We start from the raw sequence: 11,612 nt of genomic DNA, 5'->3' as shown, positions 1-11,612 counted from the left end.
GAACTCAAAACATTGATCTCTACTCATTATACTTTTCCTTTCATATGCCTTCCCTGTTTTCTGTCTTTTGTAGACATCCTGTTTTTGATTGCATGGAAATTTCTTAGCCAAATAAAATTTAATATAGTGGCTTTTATTCTGGGATGTATCTATAAAATGAAGATTGATAAACAGGATATAGTTCTTGAATCTCTCGGAGACTGCTGCTACATAGCTTTATGGTTCCTTTGCTTTATTCCCCTTGTTGCAAGGTTTAGGGAAAATAATGACCGAATGGGAAATATTCCTTAAAAATAATATTCAAGGATAATACGTCATATATCTGTAGGTACTGTGTACAGCCAGGCTGTAAGGCCAGGCTTCACTCCAGCCCCTTTCCTACTCATCACTGAGGAACAGTTTCACTTGTATGCGTATACCTTCTGTATTTACCATCATGTACAGATTCAGCCCTACAGACTTTTGAAGCCAGTGGAGGTTTTATTGGAAGAATAGTTGTAGAATGTTGAGCTGGGAGACTTCAAATTGTTACCACCACTTTACATGCTGAATGGTTGTTTTTATGTTTTGTTTCTGTTAGAGTAAGGATGGGAAGAGCCCACTGCACATGACAGCTGTTCATGGGAGGTTCACACGGTCACAGACCCTCATTCAGAACGGTGAGTTTCTCTGCCTGTTTAATGACTCTCCAAAAGATTGTTTCCGATATTGTAGTTTTCAGTTGTTCCTACCCAGAGTGCCAAAGTACTGCTCTGAGAGCTGCTTAGTTCTCTATCACCTTCTGGCTTTGACCTGCACTGACAGCTCTCATTCCAGTGTGTCATCACAAGTTGAGACTTTGGTTGTTAAAATCCCATATTCCTCCAGCTGACGGTGGTCTGGCTGATCTGTTGTGATTCTTAACCTGAAAACAAGTGTTCAAAGCTGTATTTAGGTCCTTCTTCTGCTGAGAAGCAGGCACAACTTTATTTCTTATATTATCTAAAACAAAACAAAACAAAAAAACCAAAAAAGTTTCTAGTTGTTCTCCATTGGGAGCCCTCTTAGAGTTCAAGCTATTTTCTCCACCCTCCACTCAACAGCTGTACTTCTCTCACCTCCGTTAGCTCCACCTCTCGCCACTGTCTTCGTTAAGTGTTGAATAAATACTCAAGAGGGTGGACCAGCACCCCCTTGTTTGTTCTGGCATAACCAAGATTCCTGGTTGTCAGTCATTTATCAGGTATCTCTTTTGTCCAGGAACACTACAGAGGATTAATAAATATTATTGTTGGAGATCTGGCAGAGGTCTATTTCTGATAGACAGAGGTTGCTATTACTGGTTGTTTACTTATGCTTCTCAGTTTTGGCCACAATACCAGGCAGGATGGTCTGGGGTTGGTTGGTTGGGTTTTTGGTTAGTTTTCCAAAATCCCAAACTTGGAACCTAAGTGTGAGATGTTGAAGATGGCTGAACAGTTACACTGTAAATGTAATGACACATATACACGATTGTGTTTTGAAATTGAGGTCTTCAGTACATCATGCTTCTTTCAGGTCATCATGCAAATTGTTATTATATCTCTCCTTGGATAAATAAAATAGTATTAATAAAAGGAGTTTGGGCAAACTGGAAGAAACTGCTTTAATGCAATCTTTAGTTATTATTCAAATATGCTCTCTGACTCTAGAGCTGTTGTTTGCTCTCCATTGGTTTTGTGTGTGAAAGGACTGGCTGTTCTTCATCTGTCCTTCATGCCTGTCTACTCTTCTTCAAGTTACTTGGGTTTTGCTTCTTTCTTTCTTCGTTTGCCTCCCCTCTAATTTTAGTATTGTACACAGATCTGATTGCAAGGGACTTTGTACCTTGTCAGTGATTTAAAGAAGTGGATGTTCATTCTGCAGTACTTAATGAGTTGGCTAAAGATGTCTCAATTTCTCGCTACTGTCTCTAGTAACTTGTAGAGGAAGAATGAATTACCTTAAAATTAGAAAATTGCAAATGTGATACCTGTATTTAAGAATGGTAAAAAAGAAAAGCTGGAGAATTTTACATAGGTCAGTCAAAAATTTGGAAATGAGTGAATGAACAGTTTGTAAACACTTAGGGAGGAGTGGGCAATATTTGGCCTAGATTTCTCAAGAGTAAAAGATGCTGGAACATCATAATTCTCTTCTACAGCAGGGTAATAGGCTTTGTGAACCCAGCACAGTCCTCTGACTTTTCTGTGGGCAGGAAATGTTCATAGAGACCTCAGCTGGTGGATGCTCCACTCTGGGGAACCTGTTCCAGCATTTCACTGACTTTATTTACTGTTAGAAAATTCTGTGTAGTTCTTTATTAGAACTTGTTGAAGTTATGGCCTGTTATCTCCTGTGAATAGTGGACATGCAGTAAATATTACCATATGCTGATGTCAGCAAGACTTTTTACATGCTTTCATAAAGTTGTCTCACAGCAAACTAGTGGAGAGTATTTAAATATTACAGTGTTCGTGCATAACTAGTTGAAAAACTGCACTCAGAGATTAGTAGTAAATGGATTGTTGTTGAAATGGAAGGTGTAGTGAAGGGGGTTTCTGTTTCCCTCCTGAGTCTGGAACTATCCAGTATTTTCATTAACAACTTGGATAGTGGAATAGAAAATGTGCTTTTAACATTTGGCGCAAACATGAAGTTGGGAGAGACTGTTAGTTGAGCAGAAGGTGGAGTCAGAATGGAAAATGATCCTGTAAAATTGGAGACAGAAGTTACAGTGCAAGTGAAGCAAAGGAAAGATCCCACACACAGGCAGGAGTATCAGCTGGACAAGTTCCGAATAGCAACAGCTGGGTGGGTGGTAGTCCTCAAGAAAGGATCTGGGGCTTGTAGAGGATCAGAAGCCACAAGTCAACAGTGTAATGGTGCTTAAAAAAAATGATCAACAATGTACATGGTGCTGTCCAATGTACAGGAATGTATAGATAGGAGCGTAGCCAGCAGGCATGAAGTAATGGTTTTGCTCAGCTCAGTGTTGGGAGACCTCAGCTGTGGTACTCTTTCTGGCTTTTGACATTTTACTTCCAGAAGGATGTGGGCCAGCTGGAGAGGACTGGGGGAAGGATGAGAATAGTTGGAGTGCAGCAAATCTGACTTACAAGGAGAGACAGAAAAAATTACAGTTCCTTGGTCCAAAAAGAAAACAAGGGCTTGATAGAATCTTTGCATAGGTCAAAAGCCGCAGCAGAGAAGAAAGAAATAATCTATTTTTCCTGCTTGTGAGGATAGAACATCAGATGACAGGCTTAAGTTGCAACAGGAAAAGTTCTGCTTAAGTGCTATTTGGTTGTTCTTTGGTAAGAAACAGAGAAGGCACACAACACGCTTGCTGTTTGCAGTGTGTTCCTGCTGGCCTCTTAAACAAACTCTATTTAACATTGTTGTCTTCTTACAGGTAAGGTTGAATGGCAATACTTTTATGAATGAGGGAATAGTTTCAGCAGTTTATTTCGTTAGTTTAATTCAACGCATCCATTTGTACCTTTTAGATGAGCAGCAAGTCTGAGTCATGTACTTGACCATTATGTGTCAACCTGTTCACCTGTTTCCCACCATTTTCCCCTGCCAGTGCAGTTGGAGAGGGAGGTGAAAATGCTGCTGCCAGCCCATGTTCAGTACAGGCTGACAGGTGGCAGCTTGCTGTGTGCTGGTTCTTGGTCTCAGAAATTCAGTGTCTCTGTGGCTGGGCTGGTTAGGCTGCATTCGCTAGAGAGAAATAGTATTTGTGGTCACTGGTTCATTCTTATTATTTCAGTGTTAAACTGTATGAAAATGTCTTTTGCAGGAGGGGAAATCGACTGTGTTGATAAGGATGGTAACACCCCTCTGCATGTGGCTGCAAGATACGGACATGAGCTTTTGATTAACACCCTCATAACCAGCGGAGCTGATACTGCCAAGTAGGTGGCTGAAGTGGAGCTGTTTCTAATGATCAAGTGTTATGTCCGATGCCTGGAAACACTGTTACTCCTCAGGTTCTGAAGTGTGAAGGTTAAAATGGATAAGCGTAATTGTACTGTACTTCAGTGGGTGACATGGGGCCAAAATATGAACGCTTGGGAAGCGTGGAGGGGAAGGAAGCCCTGCTAAGTTCCTGCTGTGCCCAGTTATGTGGTTACAAGTAGTACAAGTACTGCTTCTTTTTCCTATAGCATTGATGTGGCAGACTGGTATGCAATGTACATGAAGTACATATGTATATAAAGTGCATCTTGATAACTGTTATTCCAGAAAGTCTGTAGCAATTAGTTTGCATAGGAAACATAACTGAAAAAAATTCAGATGCCTTCCAAGGGAATTGTGTGCATATTCCTGAGTATCTAAATTAGCCTACTGTTTAGTGGCCTGTCATACATGGTGATTATTCTTTTGTCTTGTATCTTTTGGTATGACATGGGATAATGAACAGAAATGCAGTATTGCAAAGCAGATACTATTAAGCATTTCAGATCTCAGTATAACTAGAGCCTGTCTTGATGTTGCATAGTTTCTGATATTCAGGTGGCTAAAATAATAGGACTGCTTTTATCTGATTTGTGAGTTTGGGAGTCTTTTTTTAATAGAAGGACAAGGAGCTGAAATTAGACACATTTCTAAATGTTGTTAGTACTTTCTGCTTCAGTTCATTTTTTTTTTCCTTGCACATGTGTCAAGACTGCACCCACAATATTATAAGTCTTGTCAACACAAACGTGGAGCAGGTGCTTGATTTTTGAGAGTGTTTGAGTATTTGTTAGTTATAGTCAGGTTCTTATGGTCTGTCAAAAGAAAATACCAAACCTGAAGTTAAACAAAGGGGTATAAGACCAGAGTAATACAATGCCATGAGGGATATCTGAATCAGGTGTTTGATAGGAGCATCTGATTTCATGAATGGAAGTTTTTGGCAATTACCTCCACATGTCTCCAAAATATAATTTAAGAGTCTTCTACCTGGAACCTACCATAGAAATCAGTGATTTCTCTTTACTTATCTAGCTAGGGAAACCTGATGCAAATGAGCTGGTTTTAGTTTTGAAGATACTTGCAGCTCTCAGTATTTTGTTTGTGTGCTTGACCATGTTTAAGAAAGTGGCATATTTGCCCATATTACTTTTTCAAGTACAACTGTCACCATGCAAACTTGGGAAGTGGAACAGAATTTCAGTTGGCATGGATAACGAAATTCCATGGGTTTCAGCTAACGTCACTGGATTTTATTAACATAGACAGCATGAAGATCTTGGTGTCCAAATAGGTGTGTATTTTTCCTAGCTCTTTCTCCAGTACAGTAAGTCTCAGTCTGTCTCATATCTTAAGGTTTAAAGAGAAAATGAGATGCAGTGGGGTAGACCACTCTTGGAATCGGGGTTGTCCAGTTAGAAATTTCTATTTCACACTTGGGTGACTGTAACATTGATTGAATAAAACACTTTTTCCAGCAGCAGAAATAAGTGAACTAAGAAGTTGGCTCAGAGATACCAGGCAGATCCAAACAATGCTACTGTCTGTGTAGAACAAGGAGCATTGAAAGGCTGGGAATGGGCTTTCATATGTGCTGCATGTAAATAACTCTGGCTGAGCTCCCCCAACTGGCTTTGAAAAGAAAATTCTGCAGCGTTGTTAGCAGCAACTGCAGACAGCTCCATCAGACTTTGAGGCAACTGCATTTAAAGAGGAAAGAATGTAAGTGATGGGAGGAACCAGGGTGAACACTTCTACAGAAGCGTGACACTGGTTGCCAGATGTGCAGATAGTGTATTTTAATGGAAACCGGCCAAATATGTGCTGAGTGGAAATCTTGACCTAAAAGAAGAAAAATACTGCTTTAGATAACTAAGTGGAGGAAGAGATAGAGTGAAATGGGTGTAGGAAGAAGCACAGCAATACAGAATGTCCAATGTTAGCTTAAATAAATGAATCCACAGCTGAAAAATGCAACCGATGAAGCAGCTTGGTGGAGCTTGTGCTATTTCCATCAAAGAATAGGCTGTCAGATCATCTTTTAATAGATTTACTCTTAAAATGTAGATGCTGACACTGGCAAAATTAAAATTTGTACAGCATCAGAAGTCACTCCTCAATGCAGTGAATCAGCAAGGAGGACACATTTAATGTGAAGACAGAGGACGGATGAGCCCGTGGATTCTGGAAAGAATAAGTTCTTTAAAAACAAACCAAAATCAGTTAAATACATATATGTATAAAATGTTGTCAAGAGCAAGATATCTTTATAAACATCCACATTCATTTTTGTCTAAAGCTTCATAAATAATTATGATTTACGATGAATCTTGCAGAAAGACAAGTTCCTTTGTCTTTGGGTGCATATCTTGAAATCCTCTTCCATGAGGTGATCATATTTTCCCATCCACCAGTTGTCTTCAGAAATGAAGGGCAGATATGAATCCATCTGCTATTGTTCAGGAGTTTGGCATTTTTCAAAAATATATCTGCTGAAGCAGGCAGTAGATGATAATCTTGTCAAGATAGTTGGTTTTGGAGGCTCCATGTGTATGTGCACTTGGAGGACCGCCAGTAGGATAATATTTCTAGAACAACAAGATGCTTTTTGCAAAACAATGCTAAATGACAGAAGCCAAGATGTCCAAACCCAAAAGTCTTCTAAGATGGTAAATGGCAGCGTGCTTAGGTACGGAACTGGGATGATTTGCTGATATTAATAAAAGCCATTGAGTGCTCAGCTTGCTTAAAACGTATGTGGTTGCTTGATACAAATTTAGTCTAGTGATAGGTGCCTACCTTTTTTTTTTTACCCAGCATGTCTGCTCTGAGAATTTTATAGTGTAACTGAAAAGAGGATCATATATTAAAGGGGGGAAAAATTGAAAGGAAATGTGAGGGGAGTAGATGGAGCAAATAGGAAAATTTAGCTGTTTGGTTTTTAGGATAGGGGAAGAAAACTGTCACGGCAGCCTAAAGAAAAGTGTGAAGAAGAGTCATAAGCTACCCCAGCCCCAAGAGAGAGAGAAAGGGGGGAGAAGGGGAGGCTTAGAAAACCCACGAGAGTTATCCAAAGGATGTTAACTGCAGGAAAAAATGTGTTTCAGAAATAATATTGAGAAGATTTTGGCATTTACTTTCACTTTAGAATGGCAGCTGCAGTAAGTGTAACTGATGCAGAAATTTGAGCATCCCACGCTGGGAAACTGACTCGAAGCAATATCTGCTCTCTTGCTTCCTCCCTTACCCTGGCTTTTGCCTTGAATTTTTAGAAACCTTCCTGCCACGTTCTGTTCAAAGTGTAATGCCAAGATTTTGCTGTATCAGAATATTTTTAACTCCTGAGAAGGCTGGTAAGGAAATAGACATAAAAATAACACGGCAGGAAGAATCTTCCTCGAAAAGGATAAAAAATACTGCCTTTGTGGTAGGAGCTTTTAATGTGTTGTGTCTCTTTGCAACCTGCATTTTCACGTGACTCTGTGTAATGAGGCTGTTGTGCCTTTCAGGTGTGGGATCCACAACATGTTCCCTTTACACTTAGCAGCACTGAATGCTCACTCAGACTGCTGCAGGAAATTGTTGTCATCGGGTAAGTAACTCCCGCAGTGTCTGTGGAGCTTGAGTAGTGTGTGTCTCTGCTGCTTACAGCCCTTTTATACTCATTGTTGCGGATTGTTCAAATGAAAGACTTCCTGTGCTGCTGTGTTTGGCTATGTGGTGTAGTGTATGGGAGCGTGCAAGACCTTCCTAACGGCATGCTGGTACTTCCTTGCATCCTGTATTGTTCATGGCTGAAGCTCTTTTCTTCTGTCAGGTTCAGAGAGCTTGTATTAATTCACCAGGTGAAAGGAGGAAGTTTAGGACCCTTTTCCAAACTGTAGGAATGTGAGATACTGTTTTGTTTTGTTTTTTTCTCACCCAAAGGAATTTTTCAGGAAATTATCTCCTTGGGGCCTGCCGTGGCGCATGTATTTACATCTCACTGATGGTGATGTATTTTAGATACAGCTGAAGTATGTTTCTGAATCCAGACAGAGTAAGGGAGTTAGGCTGGCCAAAGCTCTTTGGGCATGAGAGGGGAAATGAATGAAAATGTAGTGTTGAGAGAGCAGTCTCAGGATCCTCATCAGAGCCCAAAGCAGAAGAAGTGGGAGTTTGCTGATACAACCATTTCAAAAGAGGCAGTAATCAGGTGCCAAATCCCAATTTTTTTTTTTCCAGGCAGGAGTTCCCATGAGTTAAAAAAATCACAAGTCAGATCATATGCTTTTTCCAGAAAATTGCTTAATTACTTAACAAATAAAATCTCCTACAACTTTTCCCCCAAACTTGAGTCTTACCAGATATAAAAAAAGTGTGAAAAATGGCAATTACATACCCCATTATGTTAAACCTTGGTGCGCTCTGGCCTTGACCACTAGATCAGGAAGGAAGAGAAAAAGCTCTGGGTGACCAGAACTAATACTGCCAGGCTTGTATGTTTGGCCTTGTGCATCTTGATGAATATCCCTGCGTGCTCCTGGAAGCCTCTTTCCAACCTGAAAACCACACACAGTAAAAATGGCCCCATTTCCTGTTCAGGCTGGCTCTGTGTTTTTTCCTCATTTCTTCATGTTTTCTCTCTTCATGTCCTGCTGTCACAGTCCTCTTGCCTCATGAATGCCTGTCACGTGGTTTTAAATAGGGATGTGGCGTAGAGCTGGATGTGGACATAGATGCACTTTGGCTTTGCAGCTCTTTTTATAGAGCTGCCAAACTGGAGCAGCCGCTCACCATTCCTGTGACAACCTCTTTCTGACTGCAGTTGCTTGTGTTCTGTTTTTTCCCAACTAACTGATTTTTCTGTCTCTGCAATGTTTCTTGTGGTTTAACTAGGACAAAAGTATAGCATAGTGTCCTTGTTTAGTAATGAGCACGTGCTGTCTGCAGGCTTTGAAATAGACACCCCTGATAGTTTTGGAAGAACGTGCCTCCACGCTGCCGCAGCAGGAGGGTGAGTAGCTATGACTGTCGCTGTTGTAAGTTATTTTGTGGTTTCATGCAGATATGGTGCCAGACAACTTGGCTGTGCCTTCCACAGAGGAATTTGTTGTGGCGCAAGGAAAGCAAAGTGGTCTGATGTCAAATTTGGGTCATTGGAGGCTGTCTTTTGCCACTGCCCTCGTGCAGGGGTTGCTTGCAAAGTAAAGGAGATGTTCTGGTTCCCTCTACCGCAGAGAGCTGGGTTGTGTTTTGAAGCATGTGTTCCAGGCACAGGGTAAAACTCTTTCTTTCCATGCCTCTGTGAAGACTGGTTCGTCTTTGGGTTGGGGTACTGCGTACTTGCCCAGGTCTGTCTGTTGGCCACAGTGGTTACTGAGGGCCAGCAGTCAGCAGTAAATCATCAATTCCTAGGGCAAAGCGAACGAGGAGGATGAGCTGTAGGTCCTGGGATGCTGCTGGCATGAGAGTTATTCCTAGCCTCCACCTTTGGACTGTGTCCTTGTCCAAAAATGCAACTACACAACAGTGCCCATCAGATTGGACCCTGGAGTCCAAATGCAGCTCATCTCCCTCTTACCCATTTTTCAGGTGCAAGTTTAAAAGTTTCTAAAAGAAAAACTAACAAACCAAAACAACAATGCAATGCTAAACCAAACAAACAAACCCCCAGCCTTCAACTTAGAAAGTCAAAAGGTTGTCATTCCCTCAAGGTGATGCATTCCTGATAAGTGCTAAGAGGCCAGAAATGGAAACAAATGAAAACTGTAATACATCAATTTAAGTTGTAAATGTAGCATCCAGTTTAAATAGTTCCAAATAATTGTCAGTGGAGTGCTGTGAAGTTAACCTAACAAAAGGACAAAACATTTGGCCAGCATTGAGTTTCGACTCTTCTGCTGAGTACTTTATGGCTTAGAAAGCAGCTGAAATGGAGCCTTGGCTAGAACCCAGCTTGGGTTCTCTGTGGTTATAGCACACAGAAATGGTCATCCACAGCAAATACTTGGCAGTCCTTCTGGAATTTCTTTTTTCTTCTTGGTGGACCAAAATGTATATCGCAAATTTTTTGTTACTACAAAAAACTGATAAAATTGATCCAAATACAGTTTTTATTATTCTTATGGTATTACTCTGCTTGATGCTTGTCTCACATTAACAGAGGAGGTATGACTGTTGCTTGGATGGAGATGATTATAGTATAGTTCAGTTGCTACCTCTTCGTTAAGGCTGCACCTCAAAAGAATAATAAAACCAACCTGCAAGGCCTAAAGAGGAGAGGCTTCGTAAGAAGTAAAAGTGGCTCATGAAAATAAACCATATTTTTCCAGTGGTTTACTACAATTGTCATCACTAACAAGTATTTTTATTTTTAGTATGTTGTGGTGGGTGTTCTGTAGCTATTTTATGCAATAGCAATTTAGAGCAGGGATGAACATATGCCCACATATTGCATCCAGTCTTTTTTTTTTTTTCCCTGAGCTGGAGCTGTACAAAAGGCATTGGTTTCTTTTCTTGACACATGCCTGTTACTCCCATTACATTAATGGGAGTTGCAGGGGTAGCAGGAAAAGAACATACTTCAAAGGTCTGCTCATCTGATTGTGAAAACCAATGACTTATTGCCTCTGTGAACGACAAGGAGTCTTGGAAAGTGCTGCACTTCTTTATGTCATTTTCTGGCTTGGTGTCATACATTCATTTGTTTGAATTACAAAAGATGTGAGAATTCAGCTGTTTTATTTTCTATTAAAAGTCACCTGGCTTTAAACAAGATGAAGCAGCAGCTATGATGTGGTGAATTCTTTCAACAGATGCAAAGCAATGGCGTCCAACTCATCCGTTTATATAAATGCAATATTGACATGACAATCACTTTAAATAACTGTGCTCCTTATTCAACAACACACTTAGAGATGTGCTTAAATCTCTCAATAGTCAACAAATCATCTGAGAATAAACCTAAAAGTGACTTTTGTGATTAAATCTCACAAAGTAAACAGGATTTGAGCAAAATGCTTACTGCTGAATGCTTTGCTGAACGGGGGTGGATTTCATTAAATGTCACCTCTTCATTATTAGACTGGCATTTTATACGCTAGCAACAACTTTCCTTTAAAGTTTTCTTATAAAATACCAGATCAGTGTGGGAAGCGTTGGAGTACAGCTCCCACTGAAAATCTTCAAACACATGGAATTCAGATCACATTTACTCCTCGGAAAATTATTTCTTTTTTCTTCAGCAAAAGAGAAGTTTGAGGTTTTCTAGGAAAAAAATAAATAATTGTTTACAGCTTCATTTTCTGTTTGATTGAATTTCGTGTTGTATTTTGCTGTACCCTGTTTTTGTGTGGCACATAATACAAAAATAGAGTGACTTTTTTTCTTTTGGGGGGCAGGGGGCAATTCAGTTGTAAACGTCTGTTTTGTTCATTTTTTGTTTTCTTTACTTCTTTTTCCAGTAATGTTGAATGTATAAAACTCTTGCAAAGCAGTGGAGCAGATTTTAATAAGAAGGACAAATGTGGGAGGTAGGTAAATTATGGAGCTAATTTAAAAAAGAAAAAAAAAAGGGATCTAGCAGGCAAGAAAGAAAGACCACCTTAGTCTGGAAATCATATATTCTATGAAAAAAGACCGTAAAATAAAGGAGTTTGGCCTTCCCTGCT

The 11,612-nt window shown here is 40.1% G+C and overlaps 1 protein-coding gene across 1 annotated transcript in view; it reads left to right on the top strand.

Moving 5' to 3' along the window:
* Positions 1-11,474, top strand: part of LOC104471991 (serine/threonine-protein phosphatase 6 regulatory ankyrin repeat subunit B) — a gene marked incomplete at both ends in the record, with an annotated part of 28,497 nt that extends 17,023 nt beyond the window's left edge. The window contains 5 exons of the mRNA XM_010087516.1: positions 581-659; positions 3,803-3,917; positions 7,470-7,552; positions 8,893-8,956; positions 11,406-11,474. Of these exons, the coding sequence (XP_010085818.1) occupies positions 581-659; positions 3,803-3,917; positions 7,470-7,552; positions 8,893-8,956; positions 11,406-11,474 (410 nt within the window). The remainder of the gene's footprint in view (positions 1-580; positions 660-3,802; positions 3,918-7,469; positions 7,553-8,892; positions 8,957-11,405) is intronic.
* Between the last annotated feature and the right edge of the window lie 138 nt (positions 11,475-11,612).

The sequence above is a fragment of the Pterocles gutturalis genome, unplaced genomic scaffold (genome assembly GCF_000699245.1).
Source record: "Pterocles gutturalis isolate BGI_N339 unplaced genomic scaffold, ASM69924v1 scaffold15351, whole genome shotgun sequence".
Classification (NCBI taxonomy): domain Eukaryota; kingdom Metazoa; phylum Chordata; class Aves; order Pterocliformes; family Pteroclidae; genus Pterocles; species Pterocles gutturalis.
The sequence above is the reverse complement of the archived record's forward strand: the minus strand, read 5'-3'. Positions and strand labels throughout refer to the sequence as shown.